The following is a 24,689-nucleotide window of genomic DNA, read 5'->3' on the forward strand; positions in this document are numbered from 1 at the left end:
AGATTTTTTCTATGATTTCAGTTCACCTCATTATTGGAGAGGTTGGTGCTCCATGCATGGACACCATTCACTCCGCCCTTGTTGTACCATCTTCATGATCACCTTCCTTCATTTCTATGGATTGTTTCTTGATTGACTTGTGAATTGTTAGGATTTTTATGGCTAGCCAGAAGGCATGATGTAAATACTTTTACCTATTTAATCTAAGCTTCTTCCTAGAGAGAGAGAGAGAGAGAGAGAGAGAGAGAGAGGGAGAGATCCCTCGCAAATTTTGGGACTTATGGGGCATTTTTTTAATTGTATTGCAACATAGACATCCTTTTCCGCCCTTGATTCTAATAGTTCTTGGCAAGATTGGGATCTTTCAAGCCGGCTCAATCTTGAAACGGCTTTAGCTAATGAGGTGTATCATCTCATGATCAAAGATCATTGGCTGTTTACTAAATCCAATGTTGTTTGGGGCTTGCATAAATCTAAGGCTTGGTGGAAATTTGGAAAATGACTATGACGGAAGTTTACTTAAACAAGACTCCATTCAAATGTTAAGGTCTTTCTTCGGATTGGTGGACTTCCCCTTGCCTCGGTTCTTTCAAAGCGCCGAATCTCGAACAACAATTGTTTTTTTTGCATTACCAATGTGGAATCCTCTCGTCATAGATTTATTTGCTTCCCTTTAGCTAGAATAATATAGACCCTCCTATTTGATATTCGGAGAATTGTGGTTAGCCGTCAAAATGCCCCTTTGATTCGGTATCCCACTCTGGTGCAACCACACATGAAGATATTGTTCCACTTTCTCAAATTTTGGGGCTGTTGACACAACTGAGTCACTCATAATGCATTCATTTTTTATTTGGTCTCTAGAGTCCAAGCACATATTGCTATGCTCAAGGGTCTTCTACATTGGTAGTTAGATCTCATTTAGCACAATGGCCTTCTTCCGGGGGAGGACTTGGTGCCTTGGCATATGGCAATTTCTTATGTTTCTTTTGCCATTACTTTTGTATTCCTCGTGTGATTTGATATAATATAACTACTCATTACGGGAGGGGAGGGGCAGAGTGTGTGTGTGTGTGCGTGAGAGAGAGAGAGAGAGAGAGAGAGAGAGAGAGAGAGAGAGAGTATCTCCCCCTCAGTCTATGGAATCCACCAAGACTCTACAAGCTACCTCTGACTGAGTCACTGCACCAATCTGCCTCTATAACGAGCAATCGTGATGCGAATGTGGCGCATATGGACACACCTATGTTGCCGAGTAGGTACTCTCAGGGGTCGTGCTCTACGTAGCATTGTAGCTCTGTCAACTGTGATGCCTCTTGATGCTGTATCTCGGCAACGCCTATCAGTAGGAGATGTATTGTCTGGGGTGGTTGCAGCTAGGGGTTCAGCTACACTAAAGTAGTCTGTAACTGCTCTCTAGAGAGGTGGATGATGCTGGGGTCACCTCCTATCCCATAACAATAATGCTTTGCATCATTGGAGCTCTGGCAAGAAAAGGCCCAAGCATCTTTGGTCCTCATAGTCCATCACCCGTCTTAGGGGTCCAAATCCCTCCTTAAAGAGGCAATGATAGCGGCCTCGGATATCATAGTATACTGTACATCTACAAATGTAGTGCTCCTCCGTCTCTAGCGCCCATCCACAAAGCTAGCACATCCTCTCATTGGCTGCAATATGGCTCCATCGACCTATCTCAATCATCAACTAATGTGATGAGGTGCGGATTTGACCAATAGCAACTCGGAGTTCGTGGGAAAGTTGAGCATCCATGTATCTAGGCCTCACTACGAAATTGTCATGAGAAAGCTGCAAGAAATGACATTGGTATTGTGTTGTTTTCGTGCCTAATGGGAAAGGGGGCTTGGACCAAGTCCTTTTTGTCTCCATTTTAGTGATGTCGGCCCTGATCACACTATTCAGCTTTGCATGACTAAGGCTCAAAGTAGGGCAATCGAGCCTGTAATCAAACGATGGTAGTCTATCTGTACTCATGCCATGTAAATTCAGCCACGTGCTCATATGTGCATACCAACACTGTGTTGGGTATCTCACACGCCTTACTTACGCCTACGCTCATATGGGAGTGTGCGGGTGATCACTAGGACACTGGGGCACTTTTTACTCTCGGTAGGAGAGGTTTTTTCCCCCAGATTATGTGTACTATTTTGTATGTGCTTGTGGTGCACACTTACAGGCACTTACTGTGTTCGGGTGTGAACAGCCCCTTATAACTCTAAGGTATAAGGGTTATCATTTGTACTTTCATTAGACACTCTATTCAGTACTATAGCATTGGGTGTCGTGCTCAACTCTGTCTCTCACTCTCACACTGTCTACTGCACTTCAGCTGCACCTCGATCCTCTCCCATCTGACATTTGGTATCAGAGCTGGTCAGCAGCTCTGTTCGGTTCCCGAGGACTTGCGTCAGCACTGACAGCTCGTCAGTACCTGTCTGGTACAGCACGTTCAGCCTGTACCTTCGTCAGCAGCCACGTCACTTGCAGCTCAGTCCTGCCCGTCAACAGTCGTAGTCGTCCGTCAGCAGCTCGCGAGCAGCACCAGGTCCACGTCTGACATTCAGCTGCAGGCGCTGACGTATGCCAGCACGCTGTCCAACAGTGCAGTCCTCGTCAGCCCGCAAGTCTGACGCCCTGTCCCGCCAGACGAGCTGCTCCCGTCTGCCCTGTCCCGCCACTGGTGCCCTGACGTGCCGCCTGTGTCCTGACGCAAATCGTCAGCCCGCAAGTCTGACGCCCTGTCCCGCCAGACGAGCTGCTCCCGTCTGCCCGCCATCTGACGCCCTGTCCCGCCAGACGAGCTGCTCCCGTCTGCCCGCCGTTTTTGACCACGTGCAGCCCGCCTGCCCATCGCGACTGGTCAGCCAGTCTGACGACCTGCTCCCGCCTGCCCGCCTGCCTTTGTCACGTCAGCAGCTCGCGACGTGCTACACGACCAGGTAAAATTTTCAAAAATTTTATTATTTCAGCCCAGAATAAAATTCTGGAAGCGGCGGTTCACACGCAGTTGGCACAGATTTACTGGAAAAGTAAATTTCATGCAAATTTCTGACTGAATGGTCAGAAAATTTTGGGGCTTTTGTGTATTTGGAGGACAGATGCATTTAAACTGCTGATACAGTCACAGACCGACTGTTTTTGACAGAGATTTTGGCAAAATTTTGGGGATTTATTCATAACAGTGTTGCACTGCACTGTTTGCACATTGGGAAACGTGCTGTGTCTGTCTGTGACACATTGAATGCACATTTTGGGGCTTTTGTAACAGACATTTGTGACAGAAATTTTGGGCAGAAAATTTTGGGGCTTTTGATGTTTTAGTGCTGCTGAGCACTAATTGCACCTTGGAAAGCGTGCATCAGTGACAGTTTTTGTGACAGAGTACCCTTTGCACATTAATTGCAGACTTGTGTTTGCTGCAATTTCTGGAAATTTGCAGATTTCCAGCCCGTACTGCATTGACATTGCTCTATTGCCTTTTGGGAAATAATGGCAAATCAGGGAGGAGATGTATTCACCTATGTGTCCAAGGAAGACCGATTGGATGGGAACAATTATTCCCTTTGGTCTTTCATGATGAAGAATGTATTAGTGGCAAAAAATTTGTGGGATTATGTCAGTGGAGAGGAAGCACGACCGGGAGTTGTGGCTCCCGCTACTCCTCCTCCAGGAGGACGTGCAAGAGGGCAACCTCAGCCCCCTCCACCTCAGCTCGCTCAGCCACTTCCCCCAAGAACTGCAGCTCAGAAAACTTGGGATACACGGGATGCACAGGCTATGTCGCTGATTGCATTGGCAGTTCAGCGTTCTATCATTCCTCATATTCGTTCAGCAGCTTCTTCACAAGAAGCTTGGTTGATATTGGAGCAGATGTTTGCAGGAAAGAATGAGACTCGCATCTCTTTCTTGAAGAAAGAGCTAGAGACTCTAAAGATGAATGAGGGTGATTCTATGCAGGATCATCTCAACAAAATTCAGGACTTGCGGGAGCAACTCATGAATGTGGATGAGTACTACTCAGATGCGCAGCTGATTTCTACGACATTGAATTCACTGGCTCCCTCTTACTTGGCTTTTCATACTGCCTTGAACCTCACTATGAGGATTTCGAAAGAGCCCATCACTTTCATTCAGCTTGTCAGTTTGCTTCTAGAGGAAGAGCAAACTAGACGGAACAGTGGTGTGGATGGTATAGCCTCTGAGCAGGCTTTTATGTCAAGGCAGAAGGGTAAAAACAGCCAAGGGAAAAATGCTTCGCAGAGTTCTGGTAGTAGTAACACTTCACAGACAAGTCAGAAACAGGGGGGCACGCAAGCCAAGAAAGGAAAATGCCATTACTGCAAGAAGCCTGGCCACTACATCACTGAGTGCAGGAAGCGCATCGCCAAAGAGAAGAAGAAGGAGTCAGGGATGTCTGTTTCTGCAGCTCCTTCCACTGCTAGTGAGTCCGCGTCCTTTGTTGCAGACAGGGACTATTGTTTTTACACTTGCAGTTATGATGTCTCTTGGGCTGATAGAGCATTTAGCTCTACAGAAGATGCTGACACTTGGTTCTTTGACAGTGGTGCTTCACGGCATATCACATCTCGTAGAGATTTGTTTGCTTCTCTTGGTGCACCTCCCGTTGGGAAGTCTGTTCAGTGTGCTAATAATGCATCATACCCTGTTCGTGGTATTGGGGAGATTCAGCTTACAGCCATTGATGGCTCTATTCTCCGCCTACAGGATGCTTTGTATGTGCCTGGCATTAAGAAGAATCTGCTTTCCATTTCTTCTATGGCACGTTGTGGTTTGCAGGTCACCTTTGATGATGACCGTTGCATGGTCCGTGACAAGGAACACATGACATTGGTCTTGACAGGTTCTTTGTGTCATGGGTTATATGAGTTGGATGCTCTTTCGGTAGATCAGTCTGCATATTTGACATCCACTCTTACTCCTGCTATGTTAGAGGCAGAGTTATGGCATGCTCGTTTGGGGCATGTAAACTATGGCAGCTTGATGCTATTACAGCGTACTCAAATGTTGGATGGATTACCTCTCTTGGAGAGACCTCCTGAGCATTTATGCGAGGGTTGCATTTTGGGGAAAATGCATCGTTTCTCTTTTCCCCGTGATGTTGCTTTTAGAGCAACAGCCAGATTGCAGCTTGTGCATTCGGATGTTTGTGGGCCCATGCAGACACAGTCATTGGGTGGTTGTTACTATTTTGTAACATTTATTGATGACTTTACACGTTTGTGCTGGGTCTACTGCTTGAAAAAGAAGTCAGAAGTGTATGATGCATTTTTGGCTTTCAGTGCACTTGTGGAAACTCAGTCTGGTTGCAAGATTAAGACTCTCCGTTCGGACCGAGGGGAGGAATACATGTCCTCTATGCTGAATTCTTATTTGCAGCAGAAGGGCATTATCCATCAGTACACTACTGCATATACTCCACAGCAGAATGGGGTAGCAGAGAGGAAAAATCGGTCACTCATGGAGATGGCCAGATGTATGCTGAAGGCAAAGAGTTTGCCTCATAGTTTTTGGATGGAAGCCGTCATGTGCGCTTGCCACATTTTGAACAGATGTCCTACCAAGGCCTTGAAAACCGTCACACCTTTTGAGGCTTGGCACAGCCGCAAACCTTCTGTTGGCCACTTCCGTACTTTTGGGTGTCTTGCATATGCCCATATTCCACAGGTACTTCGAAAGAAGTTGGACAACAAGGCTGTAAAATGCATCTTTATGGGATATAGCAGCGAAAGCAAAGGCTACAGACTCTATGATCCCGTGACCAAGAAGGTTTTTGTCAGCAGGGATGTTGTATTTGATGAAAAATCAGAATTATCCTTGGCTGGTTTTGATACATATCAGGCTGCCCGTGATGTCTTTGAAGGGCTGCTGCCCATCACATTTGGTGATTCAGCTGGTACTTCAGCAAATGAACCTAATGTTCAGCCAGCTGCTCCTATGGAACATGCAGTAAATCAGCACATTGCTGAAACTGAAATTCAGCAGGAACTTGTACACAGTCAGGAAGCAAGACAGGTGCCTAGATGGTACACGCAGACTATGAGAGATAGTCATTTGGAAACACCCTTGGCTGGTCGTACTCGAAGGCAAACTCGACTGCATGATTCAGCACATTCCATGGAGTTTGTTATGGCAGCATGTACTCATGATAATGAGGAGCCTGAATGTTTTGAGGATGCACGACATAGTGTGCATTGGATGGCAGCCATGCAAGCTGAATTGGATTCTATTCATAAGAATCATACTTGGGATTTGGTGTCTTTGCCAGTTGGCAAGCGTGCCATTGGTACGAAATGGGTCTACAAATTAAAAAGGAATGCAGATGGATCCATAGATAAGTACAAGGCACGGCTGGTAGCTAAAGGCTACGCACAGAAAAAGGGCATTGACTATGAGGAGACCTTTGCTCCTACCTCCCGTATGACGACCATTCGGTCAATGATTGCCTTGGCTGCACATTTTGGTTGGCAAGTGCATCAGCTGGATATAAAGACTGCATTCTTACATGGGGAACTTCAGGAAGAAGTGTATGTACAGCAGCCCATTGGTTTTGCAGTTGAAGGCTCAGAAAATTTAGTATGCAAGCTGAAAAAAGCTCTATATGGTTTGAAACAAGCTCCACGAGCTTGGTACGCAAAGATAGATGCCTTCTTGCTTAGTCAGGGGTTTGTAAACAGCCCATCTGAGTCTACCCTTTATGTACATAAAGAGGGGGGATCCATGCTGATTTTGTGTCTATATGTAGACGACCTTTTGCTCACTGGAACACGTGCTGATCAGATTTCAGCATTCAAAAATAATTTACAGCAAACTTTTGACATGTCTGACTTGGGTATTTTGCACTATTACTTGGGCATCCAGTTTGTACATGATGCTAGAGGCATTGGATTATGTCAGTCAAGGTACATTGGGCAACTTCTTGAGAAGTTTGGCTTACAGGATTGCAAGCCAGTTTGTACACCCATGGAACCTGGGCTCAAACTGTCATTACATGATGACAGTGATTTGTTTGATATCCATACTTATGCTCCAGCAGTGGGATGTCTCATCTATCTATGCCACACTCGGCCAGACATACAGTTTGCCGTTTCAGTTTTGAGCAGGTACATGCATCAGCCTCGTATGTCGCATTGGCAAGCTGTGAAGCGTGTGTTTCGTTACTTGCAGGGTACTAGAGCTCTTGGATTGCTTTATGCCAAGGGGGGACAACTGCAGTTACATGCTTACAGTGACTCTGATTGGGCTGGTGATTTTGATACTCGTCACTCCACTAGTGGCAATTGTTTCTTTCTTGGCTCGTCATGCATTTCTTGGCTTAGCAAGAAACAATCCACTGTTGCCACGTCGCCATGTGAAGCTGAGTACAAGGCAGCCTTCACTACTGCAGTTGAGTGCGTATGGCTTAGACGCTTACTTGCTGATTTGGATGTATCTGTTACGGAGCCTACTCCTTTATATACTGACAGTCAGAGTGCCATTGCAGTGGCACGGAACCCTGTGTTTCATGCTCGCACGAAACACATAGAGATTCACTACCACTTTGTCAGAGAGAGGCTACATGCAGGTGATATCAGCCTTGTCTACTGTCCTACCACCAGCAATGTGGCAGACATCTTCACCAAAGCTCTTCCACGAGACAAATTTGAAGCATTTTGCGATGCTTTGAATTTGACGCCCTTTGGTGGCGGATGATCCTTGTACACTTGATCACTCTTCACTCCAGGGGGGTTTGTTGGGTATCTCACACGCCTTACTTACGCCTACGCTCATATGGGAGTGTGCGGGTGATCACTAGGACACTGGGGCACTTTTTACTCTCGGTAGGAGAGGTTTTTTCCCCCAGATTATGTGTACTATTTTGTATGTGCTTGTGGTGCACACTTACGGGCACTTACTGTGTTCGGGTGTGAACAGCCCCTTATAACTCTAAGGTATAAGGGTTATCATTTGTACTTTCATTAGACACTCTATTCAGTACTATAGCATTGGGTGTCGTGCTCAACTCTGTCTCTCACTCTCACACTGTCTACTGCACTTCAGCTGCACCTCGATCCTCTCCCATCTGACACACTGTCTATCTCCCTCTGCAACAAGCTGTCTTGAAGACTCCAACGCTAGTCCAGGATATTTGTCTTTAGGGAGCTGCCATATCCTTTGGAGGAAAATAATTGCTTGGAATAATGCCTCAACTACCATGGGTGCAGTGCCTAATTCTGCCTGGGTGATCTCCTGTGGTGCTGAGGCTTTTGCCCTTATCATATGTGCTATCATCATGACCAGCGGTCTTTCTATGTGTTCCCAGCCATCATAATGTTGTGCTTCCGGTCCATCACAGTCCATAAGTGGCATCCGTCTAGTATGATAAAGGCTTGGGCCCCAAATGGCTGCCCCATAGAGTAGTGTGGGCATAACTAAAGTGTCAAAAAGCCACAATTTGGTACGAGGCTCTTGAAACTGAATGTGTGCACACTACTGCTCTAGGGTACCCAAAGCTACATATGCCCGTGCAAGCCTAGCCTCTGAAGTCTCCTTCCATGAAAACTATGGCCCCTTGAAAGTGACCCCGAGGTACACATATTGTCTAACCATTTCCACAGGTTGGCCGTCATACATAAAGTGGTGCTCTAAGCGTGTCACCCAAACCGTTGAGGTGTAAAGACCATGATTTTAGTCTTTCCAAGATTAACTTTGAGACCTTTATCTTCACAGAACACTTGCAATGCATCTAAATGCCGTTGTAGTCCCTCTGGTGAATTTGAGATAAGCACCATATCATTAGCATATAACAAAATTGGTATCAATACCCCAACCAAGCTGCCTCCCATACCACCCCATCTCTGCATGTAATCGGAGATCTCGTCAATGTACAGTCCAAACAACAAAGGAGAGAGGGGACAGCCTTGCTTTACTCCAACCGTACTAGAGACTGTGTCTGTTGTGCCTCCAAGCACTTGTACTCTTCCTGTCACAGTTTCATACAATGCATAAATACACCACTGCATATCCTCCAGGACCCCAATGGCTCACAACCTTTGCATGAGTCTTGCACGTGGCACAATATCAAAGGCTTTGCGAAGGTCCACAAAACAACAATAGATTCTTTGCCTCCGTTATTGTCCCTCCTCAATCAAGGCCCTTAGTGTGAATATATGGTGTAGCGTATTGTATCCGTGGCGGAAACCAACTTGTCCTGATGACTGTATTTTCTTTGTTTCAGCCCACCAACTCAACTCATGCTCCACAATAGAGGCATATATCTTTGCTAGCATATGGCCAATCATAATAGTGCGGTAGTTGTTAGCGACCAATGGATCTCCACTCTTAAAAATTGGCACTATTGTGTGGTCACACCAACTTACTGGAAACCCCTCACATACGGCTCTATTGAAGAGATTTGCCAAGATAGGGTTCAGTGTATAACATGCATGTGCAAAATGCTCTGCCGCAAGGCCATCTTGATCATGTGCTCTCCCATTCTTCAACCTCCAAATGGCATAGCTCACTATCTTTTCCGTAAAGAAACCACATTCTGTTGGCCTAGAGTTCGATAGACAGGGTACCTGCTCTTGTGATGGAACATCGTATAGTGCCCTAGCATGTTCATGCCAAACCATAGGTGATGTCAACTGAATTGGGGGTTATCTTCCGTGATAAGAGCTGATACATCTTTGACTCTAGTTTGGTTAAATAATCTCTCTTCTTTTTTCGCACAAGACGATGAAAGACATTTTGTGCTTGCTTATGTGTGCATGCCCCTAGTCTAATATCCCTCTATAGGTGGGTCCTAGTTTGTCTGCACTCATCATCATACCAAGCATTTTGAGGGGTAGAACAATTGCGTATTGCAGTAGGGCCCATCTTACATGGGAATGCCTCTGAAGCTACAGCATGTAAAACCTTCACTAGAGATCTAGTGGTATCTTCCAAAATTTCATGTTGGTCTAGCTGACTTAAGCCCTCTCATATTGCATCACTATAGATATGCAACATTCGCTCTAGAAATTCATAATGCGGGAATGTGTGTGACTGTGTGCATGTTTCTTGTCTCTGACTACATGCTAGAGTAAATTTTAGGTTCGTATGGTCGGCCGCTATACTGATCGCCTTATTAGATATCTTAAAATCCTTAATTTTTGGAATTAACGCTAGTGAGCCCATTACATAGTCCACCACATTGGCCTCTTTTTTGCTGTTCCAACAAGTGAAAGTATCCACTCCCGGCCATCTTAATAGGCCATTGAATATAGCCAATCCGTGAGCACTTCCCAAAGCTAGTAGATGGGATCCATATGCTGTCACCTCCTTATTAAAGTCTCCCACTAGTAGTATATCCCCAATACTTGCATATTTCTTAATATCTTTGTGTAGTACTTCAAATGGTGATCCCTCCCTAGTAGCAAATGTTAAAGAGGCAGGTGGGAAGTAGTATACTGCAACATATAGATCCCTCAGGTGCCCTATCCTTAGCCTTACCCACATGTATCTAGCATGCACATCTCGTGACACCACGTGAATCTTGTCTTAGAGACTCCCACAATAGAGAATAGCCACCCCTCCTAACCCCCTGGTTCCTTGTGGTCTACGGGGTTGAGGTCTATATACCCTCTCCCATTTGTATCCCACAACATCCGGTAATCTAGAATTTGTACACTAATGTGTCTCTGTATACATAGCCATATCTATCCCACGAAAAGTGTCCTCAAAATAACCTGCATCGAGTCTCATTGAATCATTACAATTCCAAAGGGACATCTTTAACATCTCATAGGCCTTGTATCGTCATTGTGACCTCCATTCTACTATGATTACTTTGCCATCTCTATTTGCCTTCTTTACGTGCCTCCAACACTCTTGGCATGCAAGCCCTTTTGTGCTCTAATTGTGTGAGTGTGAGATCCTCATTGAGGTAAATCTTTTCACCCTTCAAAGCCTTTCTTTTTTATAAGAAGGCCCTTTTGCTATCCATGTCACCAAATTTCAGCATGAGGATCGGACCTCTTTGGTCATTTGGATCACCTATCCTCCAAGCATCCACAATGCATGTCTTGTCTGCACCCATCTTAGCACAAAGTGTTTTAGCCTCCTCTTGGGGGTTTCCTTGTTTAGCCCACCCCACCACACGTATAGGCAATGCACGGAGTTTACTCTTTGCTTCCTCCTCTAGTGTTGCATTCATCATTTCTACTTTGTTTCGAGGCATCCCTTTGTTTCTTCTGAATACCTCAATCCATTGTGCATTTTTGTTCGTTGTTTACTGAACATTTTCTACATTCTTTTGAGCTCCCTCTACCACATTCACCCATGTGTGCATGTCTTTTTTTTAACTTTACACCTCTTTCTTTAATTCTGGTGCATCTTGCATTGTTGTTTGTGCATCCATCATTGACTTGTATGTCACTCATTCATTCTTACACGACTCTAACTGCCTTTTGAGTCCAGCAATCTCCATGTCCTTGGCTGCTATGCGTGCATTTGTATCAGATTTCAATGCATCCATATCTGCTTTCCAAGCATCCCTTATCTTGTTCAAGTTATCTATCATATCCATTTGCAAGTCAGCCTTGATTTCTTTATATTTTGCATCATCCCAGCCATTAGAGCATGATTTCCTATTTGCTTCTACAACATCACTTAGTTCTTCCCTAAATGTCTCCTGCAATTTTCCATATACATCTTTTTGCTTTGTATCCATGTCATTCATGACTTTTTGCTGCATGTTGCCACACACCCTCATGTAGGCTTTCAAATTTGCATCCATTTTAGCATTCAATTCCTTTCCCCATGTTTCATGCATCACATTCATGTCACTTGTCACCTTGTAAAACATTGGCATACATATTGCTGCAATCTCAGCTCTTATGAGGGCTTTCATGTCATCCAAACCATTTGTTGCAATCAGTCTTTGCATCTTTGTCCATCGCTTGGCACTTGTGGGAGTGGCATTTTCATGAGCTCTCTTTCTATTTTGTCTATAGTAGAACTTTTCATCCTTAGTGAGGGTCTTGTGGTTGGCCCTTCTGATGCAGTACCTCCTGTGGTTGGCCCGATTGGTTGTGTATCAAATTCAGTCTCATGTCCACTGGTTTCTTTGTCAGTAGTCTCTGCTATCTCACAGTTTAGGACAGCCACTCAGTGTGCTTGCATTGACCCTGCAGACCCTTCCTAAACAACTGCCAATACCTCTGCAGCTTCCAGGGCAGCCAGAGTCTCCCTGTGCAGAGACATGACTCTGCAGGACAGTGAAAAATCCTATCTTATGTGCAACGAGAGTGTGCCTCATCATCTAGATGAGCCATCGATGTATACAAGCATATCCATCTAGGGACATGTTGGGGTGCTCATCATGTCAATATCATATCTAGCAAGTAGCTACTCCACCTTGACGTAACATGAGCTCTCGAACCCCTCACAGGCCATTTTTCAGGAGGCTGCCAGTGCTCTCCAAGGTAGCCTATTAGGTGTCATGCTTTTCACTCTCTATAAAAGACATGATCTGAAAGAGAAACTCCACCTCCATGGGTGGTGCAGAAAACTCTGCTCTAAGAATCACTTTAGATCTTAAGGTTGACACATGATCCCAATCATAATGTGGTCCAAGGCTTCTCTGCAGATGTGCTGAGGGCAAGAACTCTGCTCTAAGAATCACTTCAGATATTAAGGTCAACACATGATCCCAATCATAATGTGGTCCAAGGCTTCTCTGCAATGATGACTTTGATCTGATGTGGTGTGGGCCCCCCAATTGTGGTCGTGATGGTCAAGGACATCATCCTAGATGAAGTACAATGGCCTCATCAAGTGTGACTCCACAGCATGGGGTAGTTTCAATGTGACAGGGTGGCTCTGTTTTCTCTACTGAACTAGTGGTGTCTATAGGATCTGATCTGCGGAAAATATTTGTCACTACAGTCTCCATGGGTTCCTCTGAGCTTGCTGGTCTCCTATCTTGTAGTTGTTTTGTGTGGCATCTTTGAAGCTCCAAGACGAAGGGACCTAGATACCTTTGGTTCTCATACATCTTGGACTCTTGACCAAGAGATCTGACATATCCCATCCTTCATTAGAATGTCTGTCCCTTTGGATGTCTTTGTCACCTTTAGTCCTCATAGATCTTGGGCTCTTGACCAAGAGACCTGACATATCTCATCCTTCATTGGGATGTCTTTGTCCTCATGTATGAGAGGAAGTATGAATCTGTCCAATGGCAGCCCACATGCCATGGGCCTCTCAGCCACTGACCTGCAGCCAAGCTGCCTCTTCTCTCTTGGGAGTTCTGCCACTGAACCAGCAGAAGCAATCTCCTACAGGCACTCATCCAAGTCCCTAGCTATCCTGCCAGCTGAAAAGTGCCTAGGCCCCCAAATCCTTGTAATGGCCTCTCTGAAATCCTCATCATAATACAGGTTAACAGGATTTTTGATATTGCACAGTATGGATTTCACATAAAATTGGTCCAAGTTATCTATTGGCTGTACTTTGACTCTACTGCTCAATGCATGGTTGGAAAAGGCTCGTCTCAATCATGGCCCTTTGGGTAACTTTGTGAGACAGGGTTGTCCACTAAGTGCTTTGTTCTATTGCTACCTACCCTTTGTTGCTCTTTATGGACAGGCTCACTGAAGGGGATATGATACATGCTTGCAACTCCCAGGCAATAGCCAATGTTTGGGTCAAACGTATACAGATGACTTTTTTTAATGCCTAGAAATGACCCTAGAGATGTTTGAATGCTTATGGACACAATATCTAACTTTGTTTGGCATTAAATGATTTGGCCAAGGTAGTCTTTGCAAGCTACTTTTTCTTTTCAAGAAAAGAGAATTCTATTAATAACACCTGGGAGAAAGCCCCCTAAGGTAAATACAAAGAACAAGAAACTCTGTGAAGAGTAACTAAGTACATCAAAGATACAATGGTTGTGTAAACAACCAGTATGGTGGGCTAAACTGCCAGACCATCTAAGGGGTAGTATGAAAGAAGGTGTCTGAATCTCAAATCCACAAGAAAGCTTCTCTTTTCTTTCTCATCCTCTCAGAGCTGCCCTACAACCTCTCCCATCTCCCACGGCGAGTGTGGACTATCTCTATCCAAATCCTCAATAAAGACTCCCCAGTGGGTATATCCTCAAGATCAATGACCTGGCTACATCTCGTAGTCCATATTTACCAAGCTATAATGCGGGAAATCAGCTCCCATCTGTTACAATGTCCCTGAGTCCACTATGTCTATGAGTAGTCTGGGGTAGGGATCTTGCTCAAATGTTGTCCAATGATGAGAAAAGAAATGCTCCCCTGAGTGTCCTCATAGCCGCATGCTGGACCTCTGTCTGTGACCCAAGCTACAGCCCCCCATGTTGCCACCATGGACTTCGTTGTACCATGGAATACTATCCTGGGCTCTCGGACAGTCCCATAGACAATGTCTCTGTGTCTCCTCTGGCTCACCACATCGTGCGCATGCCACTGGGTCCCTGCCATATCCAAGCCAAGTACCAAGTGCTAAACTCCTATGGGCTAGAAGCCATAGAAAGAGAGATATCTTCTTGGGCCTGAAGCTGTCATGTAGCCGCCTCCAAAAGTCATAGGAACTCGTCTAAGGATTTCCCTACGAAAAAACTCCTGCCGTCGCGTTGCTTGCTACCCCCCCGACTACTCCCTCACCCTCGCTCTCACCCTGCCCGTCGCCTTCGCTGGTGCCCCCCCTTCCCCGCCTGCAGCCCCCGCTTGTGGCCCGTCGCCCTACCTGTCGCCCCGCTCCACTGCCCCGTCGCTTGTCCCTGCCGTGCCCGTTGCCCCGCCCCCTAGCCATCATCCCGTCTTACCCCCCCCGGCCTGTGCCCTTTGCCCTGCTCCCTGATCCGCACCCGCCTGTGCCCCCCCCCCTAGACATCATCCCCCGCCAATGCTCACTCCCGCCCCCTAGACATCATCCCCCTAGACATTAAGTTGGTTAGGGAAAAACGTTCCCCGATTATCTCAAGGCACTTATTAGCCTTAGATCAACTTTAATTAGTTGATTGATATCAAATCTCTAGTGTCACCATACTAATTAAAGTGTTCTAGATCAACATTTGACACCAAAAACCACCTGGAACCTAACAAACGTAACTTGTTACAATTTTTGCTTTGAAAGTGGCTTAAATTTTAGGGTCCTTGGTTCGCTACTATGAAATAACTTGCTTGCACATCACATTTACAAATTTGATTATTAAATTAATCAAACACTAAGCAAATCATTCAAATATCACATCCCCTTGACACTAGGCCATTTTCAAGGGAAAATCCATCACAATCTATACTCAATAGTGCAATTCTTTGCGTAAAAAGGAGTATACATTGAAGTGTTATTTTTAATGAGCTTTTGGTTGTTCAAGAACACTTTAGAGCCTATAATTTGCACAAAGTGAACATCAGATATATTAAAGATTTGGTTGATGCTCAAGGGCACACATTTTCTTTTCCAAATGCGTGGCATGCTTATGGCCTTTACATGCATCATCAGTTGCATTGCTTTGTCCCAATGCTTGTGTTGTTCATGTACTATATGGAGATTATCACCCGTCTGCTTTGGTGCTGCCCAACATCTTGTGAGCTTTTTGATAGATTTTCTTGCTATTTGCATGCTAGATATTCTTCATAGAGATTTGATAAACTCTTCTAGTTATTTGGCAAATTCTCATCTATATGGTCCTAGAACTCTGAATTATTTTCTTTGGGCTAGATTTTGGGCATTTCAAACAATATGGACTCATTGAAATTGTCTATATATGGCCATTAGCTCATTTCATCTATATAAGTTCTCTTGTCGCATACTGCAACAATCATCATATGCTAGTTGTCAATTGGCTGACATTGATGAATCCACTATGATTGTGTTTTACCACTGTTATTGTTAGGCTTTTTCTGAATAGACTTCATAATGAGATCTACTCTCTTTGTAAATTAGTGGTATAATAAGCAGATTTCTCACCAACAAAAGAAGTGTCTATGTGTTTTCATTTATTGTATTGGATTGGACCTTGGCACATCCAATGTACTAGAAATGCTTTTATGTTTGACTCCGTCACTGGAATCCACAATGAAATTGTCGCATTTAGATGGTTGCTCCATGGTTAGAGATTATTCGCATGACTTTGGCCACTTTTTGTGCAAGTCACTATTATTTTTCAATGGCTTTAGCCAATTCCCTTTTCTTGCTAGTAGCCATGTGGTCTTTTTTGGTTCTCTTTTTTGTTGTGCATGTCTTTTGTACTCATGCCAGATAGCCTCTTCTACATTTGATGCTTTAATTCAACAACCTTTACAGAAAAAAGAAACTGAGTGTTCTATTAATTCAACAATTTTCATGACAAGTAGTTTGTCTTTTAATAGGTTTTTATGTTGATGAGTATCATGCTTTGGTTTGATACACCTTTGAGGTGTTGCGAGCACTACTTACAAATGTAATAAATACACTTTAAAAATAGATACTATTAATTTTGGGAGCTTGTGATACTAAGGAGCCATTTAGATGTACATGATTTACGGAGCTCCTCAATGTCTGATTTTCCCTCCCAATCAACTGTCCATCTCCATGCTTTGTGGCAGCTTTAACTGAGAGAGCTTTTAGTTATCTCAAGCTGAGGGCTCTTGATGACCTTGGAAGAGCAAAGCATGCACACTGGTGAAGAGAGGTGAGCCCTGAAGTGGAAGCACAAGCGGGAGCAAAAGCTATGGTGGAAGGAGCAAGAGCGAGAGAGAGAGAGAAAGAAACACAATGTGGAAACTCCAACAGTCACAATGTGTGACGGGCCTTTCCTTTATTCAAATGTCACTAAAAGAATAAAGAATGAAGTGACAGTGATGGGCGCCCGCCGTCTGCAGTGTGCAAGCGCAGGTACTGCCAGTGTAGTAATACATGGACGGCTAGGCAGAGGCACCTTTACCCCCAACAACCTCCCACTTAAAGGTGAATCTGCCTTAGTGAAGAGTGAAAAGAAAAAAGAAAAGATAGTACAACATATGCATAGATACAACAGGATGAGGAAAGATATCATCTCATCCAACCCATCAACCTCCTAATGAAGGCAAAGCGCTTTGTAGAGAGGCTTTTCGTGACCAAGTCCGCAAGATTCTGGTCAATTGGGATCTTGACAAGGTCAATAGACCTGTCCTCAATAACCTCATAAATGAAGTGATACCTCATCTCAATATGTTTCATCTTCGCATGGAAGACCGGATTCTTGGCTAACTGGAGAGCACTATCCGAATGTAATGTAGGGATAGCATCTACAATACCAAGGTCAGCAACCAAACAACCCTACCAAATGGCCTCCTTACAAGCCTCAATGTCTGCAACATACTTGGCCTCCGTAGTAGAAAGGGCTATGCATTTCTGCACCCTGGACATCCATGAAGCAACACCTCCAACAAAAGTGAACACATAGCTAGAAGTGGACTTCCTACTATCTGCATGTCTTGCATAGTCAGAGTCACTGTATCCCACGACTCCTGTATCCTGGCTACCATAACATATACACATATCAATAGTGCCCTTCAGGTGCCTCATGATACCCTTCACGGCATCCCAATGCCTCTTACCAAGTGTAGCCATATAACGTGCCGCAACACTAACTACAAATGCAATATCTAGACAGGTGGCTGTCATGGTATACATAAGACTGCTCACTGCAGATGCATAGGGAATCTTGGCCATCTCGGCCCTCTGCTCATCTGTCTACAGACAATCATCCTATGATACCTTCACATGGGAAGGCAATGGACAGCCAATAGGCTTCACATCTTGCATACGGAAGCACTCAAGGACTTTATGGATATACTCCTTCTATGATAGATAGGGTAGTCCCTGAGACCTGTCACCCGTAATGCGCATACCAAGTATATGACAGGCATGTTCCAAATCTTTCATCTCAAAGCTCTTCTTGAGTTGAGCCTTAAGAGCATCTAGCTCATCATGAGCTTTTCCTGCTAAAAGCATGTCATCCACAAAGAGTACCAAAATCAATAATGAGCCATCACGGGCTTTCTTCATGTACAAGCACGGATCCATAGCACTATGGCTGTAGCCCTGTGATTGCATGAATCATAGTTACCAGGAACGAGAAACCTTGCTGAAAAAGCTCCAAATTTGGGGCAATGCTTGATCTGAAATACCCCAAAATTAGGGATATTGTAGCCAAGCCCAATGTCCCACATCTTTGCTGAAAAAGCCCCAAATTTTGGGCAATCCTTTTGGGGACATTGCAGCCCATTCCATGTGCCAAATCCTTGCTCAAAAAGCCTCAAATTCGGGGCAATGCTTGATCTGAAATGCCCTAAAATTGGGGACATTGCAACCAATACCAATGCCCCAAATCTTGCTGAAAAAGCCCCAAATTTGGGGCAATCCCTGATCTGAAATGCCCCAAATTTGGGGACTATGCAATTTGATTCCATGGAACGGCCCGGAACGGAGTTGAAACGGGACTGGGAACAGGCAGGAACGTTCCATGGGCGTTTCGTTGGTAGACACATGCCGGAACGCATTAATCCATTCCTGAGGCTTGGAACGGGCGTTCCCTATTTCTATGGTATGAATGTATCAAATTTGTGGTACCATTTCCTAGGTGCACGCTTCAAGCCTAAAGACTCTTCCTCAATCTGCACACTAGGTATTCCCTGCCAGGCTTTGCAAAGCCCTTAAGCTGCTCCATGTATATCTCATCATGCAAGTCCCCACGTAAGAAAGTTGTCTTGATATCCAACTGATACAAGTCCAAGTTAAGTTATGCAGCCAAAGCCAAGACTAAGCGTAGAGTGGTCATCTTAACCATAGGAGAGAAGACCTCATCAAAGTCAACACCATGCTCTTGCTTAAAACCCTTTGCTACCAATCTGACCTTGTATGTCAGCCTAGGGTGTCTAGGGGTAACCGAATCCCATGTATGATTCTTATGCAACGAGTCAATCTCAAACTGCATAGCTCTCTCCTAGGAGTGATTGTCACCCCTGTGCATAGCCTCATTATAGGTGAGAGGCTGTAACCAAGACATAATTTATGGAGGGCTCATAACGGTCAGGAGGTCATCTATCTCTAGTAGAACACCTCAATGCAGGCTATGCTACCTGTCCAACATCCTGTCTAACATCTTGGCCATGAAGATCAGCTCCTGGTGCAGATTGTCTAGCTAGCTGTGTGGGAGCAGTGGGAGGGAGCAGGGGGTTCCTCCTGAAAGATAACCTTGCATATATCAACAACTTTCTAAAGCTGCATATACATTTTGTTCTCATGGAACACAACATCATGGCTGCAGATCACTTTCCATCCTGCAGATCCCAAAGACAATATTCCATCTCACCTGCATCTCCATAGCCAAGGAAAATGCATTTCACACTTTTAGGATCCAACTTATTGCGTTTGTCCTCACATCCAAAGACACTCAAATGAGCATATGAGGGAGGCTTTCCTATCCATACCTCCTCTGCAACCTGGAAGTCAATACCACTGCAAGGTGACTTATTAATGAGATGCATGGTAGTAGAGACTGCCTCAGCCCAAAAATGTCGTGGTAAGCTTGCTTGGCTAAGCATACTGTGGACTCTCTCCTGGATAGTCCTATTCATATGCTCAACCATACCATTCTGGGGAGGGGTGTAAGGGGCGGTCAATTGACGCTTAATACCCTGCTCGTCACAAAACTGCTCAAAGGCACGTGAGACGTACTAACCCCCATTATCGATCCCTAGGCATTTTAGCCTATGCCTAGACTAATTCTCTACTAAAGCAAGCCAATGCTAAAAGATGGCCAAGATATCAAATTTTTGCTTTATGAGATAAGCCCAAACCTTATGTGAATAATCGTCAATAAATGTGACAAAGTACTTCGCATCCCCTAATGACTGACAAGGCATGGCTCTACATACATCTGAATACACAAGAGCTAAAGGCTTACCCATGCATGGAATACCAAACTTTTTATGCGAATTCCTAGTTTTCCTGCCATATAAATAATGATCACACGACTCAAAATGTGAGTAGTCAAAAGGCAGAAGATACTACAAAGCACTAAGCATTTTCATTCCCTTAAGCGACATATGCCTAAGACGAGCATGCCAGAGAGATATATGTGGGATAGAACCCACTAGCAAAACATGGTCAATAATACCAAATACAACCAAGGGATAGAGGTTGCCAAACTTGGCACCTCTTGCAAGAACAAGCTTGCCACGAGTTATCTTCCATGCAAAAAAGCATATATGATAACGTGCATCATCAAGCTGCCCAACAGACATAAGGCTTTTAGTCAATGCAGGTATATGACGTACAGTATGCAGAATAAAAGTGCTACCAGAGGAAAACTATAGAGTGACATCACCAATGCCAATAGTGGCAAGAGACCACCGATCATCACCTAAGCGCACAGTACCAAATACATTGTGATAGGTATGAAGTCACTCATGGTAGGGAGTCACATAAAAAGACGCACCCGAATCCAAGAGCCAACATTATGCATACATAGACTGACCCTTGGTCAGTTGAGAGGCATCACATGAAGAGACTACTAAGATGGAATCACCATCGGACTTCTCAGGCTGCATGGCATTTATCTCCTCAATCTTTACACTAGACTTTGCAGATATAATGCCGCGATCATTGGATTTCTCCTGTACTTTTTCCTTCCCTTTTTCTTTACACTTGTTATCACGCATCTTATGGCACTGCAACCGTATGTGTCCTACTTTCCCACAAGAATGGCATATAAGATCAAACTTACGTCCAAAGGACTTGTTGTGTCCACGTGACTTAGACCGAGACTTCTGAGAATCCTTTCCATGCTGATCATTGTCTTTCTGGCCACTTTTGCCACCTCTAACAAATAAAGCATGTGAACTGCGGAAAGCATCATTGTTTTTCTTGTTAATTGCTTCAGTCAAAAGAGCACTCTCTTCATCTTTCAATTTCAGCCCATCAAGTTTGTTGGTACAGATCGCAATGCAAAATACATCCCAAGACTTAGGTCAAGTGCCAAGCAGAAACAAAGGATGTAGATTATCCTGAAACTTAATACCCTGTTGAAGTAGATTCTTCATGATAGAATGAAACTGGCTAAAGTGAGCAAACAATGGGGTCCTCTCCTTCATGTGGAGATCCATCAATTATTTAAGCCAATACATCTGCGAAGCAGGGCTCTACTTTGCATAAAGTTTTCCATGCACTCTGATCTTCATCTTCAACAACATTATTGTGGACCTCTTCAGAGAGTGATAAAATGATAGTGGACTTGTATAGTGCATCTAAATCAACCTAGTCATCATCATCCATGTTCTCGGGTTTAATACATTTGTTTCTTAGTAGCTTAATCTACAATTCCTATACCAAAACCTACCATATTTGAGACTTCTAGTAGCCATAGTTGGCGCCATCCAACTTGGTAATGTTAAACAAAGCCATATCTTTGAGATGACCAGCCATAATGAGTCAAATAGAGGTAGACTATACAGAAAACAACCTATTGTAATTAGAAGTGTACAGGCCAAAACCACTGCCAAAACAAGCTGAATAAGAGAAACTACTAAAATGACCAGCTGTCCACCAAATAGTACCAAAAGTACATCAACATGGCATGATTAAGCTTAATAAATACATCAAAGTCCGCATAAAATAGCTTGTTGTAATAAATCACAACAGAAAGAAAAAGAGAGTAAACAATGAGCTAATAGTGATCCAAAGTCAAGTATGATTGTCAGGTCAGATCCTGCATGAAGCGGGCATGTAACAAACACTGTAGTAGCCAAGAACCATGAGTCAAACACCCAAATACCTAACAAAGGTCGGTAGCTCAAAGAGAAGACAGATCAAATCAGCCGAAAAGTATCCAATGCAAACAAGTATCTATCAAGAGCATAGACATGTAAGAGATTCTAGTCTCATCTACTCAAGAAGCTCAACTGCATAAACCACAAGCTCTACAATATCCAAAGATAGCATGAAGCTCCCATTGGCAAAAAGATCGATGTCAATCGAGCAACCAAGGCTCAAAGATAGCATGTGAATGCATAAGGCATCATGGAGCCAAGACCGTATATCAACGAAGCATCCAAAGCAAGGGATCAGTCAAGCATCACCTATAACATCTAGTACATCATATAACAGTCAATGTCAAATCTTTGACAACCCAAATAAGTATCCAAGAGCTTCAAAGTATGCAAATGAACACCTAACTAAAGCTCCAAGTGGCAATCAAACACAAACAATGTAAGGAGTATGCATTTCTGATATATGCAACAAAGCATATACCGAAGGGTCAAGCATAGACCATAGGCATAATGACTGTCACAAAGTATGCCACTGTAGATCAATGTCAATCAAATTCCAATCGAGACGGAGCTCAATCGAAGCTCAAAAGGCATTTCGGAGCAATACAAGACATGTGCCAATCTCTGTATACATCCGTGTAGTCATATGAGTCACTCGGGAAGCACCCATAACCAATAGGTAGAGCATATACTGACCAAATAGGCTTCAGCCCTGGTTATTACAGTAGTAAATTCAATGTCAAAACTGAGCAATGCCAAAATGGAGGAAATGAAGTGGTTAAATTATTCCAAAATCAACTCCAAGCAATGACATAGCATCCCCGAATATATAAGCATCAACTGGGCATAATCAAGCATTATCCAACCAATGGCAATGAGTGTAGATATCAAAGATAAGTGCTGCCCTATTTTATGACAATCTCTGGACTGTTATAACAGTCCAAAACTAAAGCTTAGCACTCAAATGGATTGCCAAGAGTGGAAGGATCAATGTCAATCATCAAAACCAAGTGTATAAGTGCTTGTATAGCTGCCCAATGAAGAAGATATGCTGTAGGAGATGAAAAACGTGAGTTGCTGCAAAAAAAGGGCACTATGGGGGTTGCTCCAACTTACTCAAGAAGGCTCAAAGAGTGCCCAAGAAGAATGCAACCGATAGGAAGCTCAAAAGGAGTGGCTATGGCTGCCAACAAAGAGATGACTGCTGTAGGTATTCAAATGGAAGTTGAGAGTGTGCTGAATCAAGCTTGAGCTCGCGAAGAAGAAGGCTCTAATACCAATTGAAGGGAGGTGATCCCTAAAGTGGAAGCACGAGCAGGAACAAGAGCTATGGTGGAAGGAGCAAGAACAAGAGAGAGAGACACACACAATGTGGGAACTCCAACAGTCACAATGTGTGACCGGCCTTTCCTTTATTCAAATGTCACTAAAAGAATAAAGAATGAAGTGACAATGATGGGCGCCCCCTGCCTGCAGTGTGCAAGCGCGGGTACTATCAATGTAGTAATACACGGGCAGCTAGGCAGAGGCGCCTTTACCCCCACAACTGGTTGGCGTGAGCTGGTTGGGATATCAACTCTCAAGGGTTGAAACTTGAGGCCTAGTCTGGTTTCTACCCCAAGCTCCAATGTGAGCTATAGCTCTATGGTTGTGAAGTGAGTCAATGCTAGTCCTTTTGCCTTTGAATCTTTCTGTTTGTTTGTTGTCATGTTAGGATTTTGATGGACGACTTGATAGAACTACTATGTTGCATGTTTGACAACATGAACTATGTTAAGAAATAAATAAATGATAACAAAAACATACAGAAAACATTGTCAATTTTTATTTAGTAGGCTATAGTTTTGAAGTTGACTTCTTCCCTTGGTTTCTATATTGCAGGATTTCATGCTTGTGGAGTATGATCTACTGGAATCAATGACAGAAAAGCGATTAAAGTTGAAGGGAACATGGCCGTTGAGTGCACCGGGGCTGCCAACGTCTCTGATATCTACCTTAGCATATAAAAAGGAAGAGGTATGCATCCCTTGACACTAGCATTCGCTTGAAACAAAAGAAAAGGTTTGAGGATGTCTTGATCCCATGACTAAACAGGTGACCTGCCTGCTGTGACTGGCAGCTAGTGCGGCTGCTAGCTCCCCGCTTCCTCTCAAGCTGCCACCGCCAGCACTTCCCCTGCTGCCTGCCTGCCAACCCTTTCCATGCTGCCCATGCTGCCAGCACTTCCCTTGTTGCCCGCCTGCCACCTCCCTTCTATTTTGGTGTGGCAGCTCACAGGTATCCTGCCCACTGCACCTGCCCTCTCTCCCACCTTGCCCGCCTGCCAGCACTTTCCCTGCTGCCCTTGCTGCCAGCTCTTCCCATGTTGCCTGCCTGCCAGCTCCCTTCCATTTGAGTGTGGCAGATCACAGGTATCCTGCCACCACACCTGCCTTCTCTCCTGCCTGCTTCTCCTCTTGCCCATGAGGCCTGCTCCTACCCATTATTCCCCAACACCACCATTATATCCCAGCATCACCAGCCTGTCCTCCCCATGGCTTCCGCACGTTCACATCTAGCTGCCCTATTCCAAGTCCTCTCAATGGCCTCCGCACTTTCCTCTTCATTCCTCCCTTCCCCTAGGCAATGATACAGGGCTAGCAAGCCTCAAGGACTCCAAAAATACAAGTAAACTCAAGAGCAACAGCAAAATGAAGAAGAAAACTTGGTTCGCAAAAGGAAGTAGCTGGTCCCTTCCTTAGGGACTTCAATATGCAGCCCCCATTGTTCCCATGATCGATGCTTTCACACAAATTCATATTGATCCCAATGTAGAGCTGGACATGAGATCCAAAGAGCAGCCTTAGAGGCATTATCTTT

The 24,689-nt window shown here is 44.4% G+C and overlaps 1 protein-coding gene across 5 annotated transcripts in view; it reads left to right on the forward strand.

Annotated features, from left to right (window-relative positions):
• The window catches only part of LOC148016774 (cilia- and flagella-associated protein 251-like), a 250,920-nt gene that overhangs the window by 189,187 nt on the left and 37,044 nt on the right, over window positions 1–24,689 (forward strand). For all 5 annotated transcript variants that reach the window (XM_087663990.1, XM_087663991.1, XM_087663992.1 and 2 more), the window contains one exon: window positions 23,712–23,846. In XM_087663990.1, the coding sequence (XP_087520116.1) occupies window positions 23,712–23,846 (135 nt within the window). The remainder of the gene's footprint in view (window positions 1–23,711; window positions 23,847–24,689) is intronic.

Source organism: Lygodium microphyllum, chromosome 23 (assembly GCF_053477565.2).
Source record: "Lygodium microphyllum isolate KBCC chromosome 23, Lygodium_microphyllum_v1.1.10, whole genome shotgun sequence".
NCBI lineage: Eukaryota > Viridiplantae > Streptophyta > Polypodiopsida > Schizaeales > Lygodiaceae > Lygodium > Lygodium microphyllum.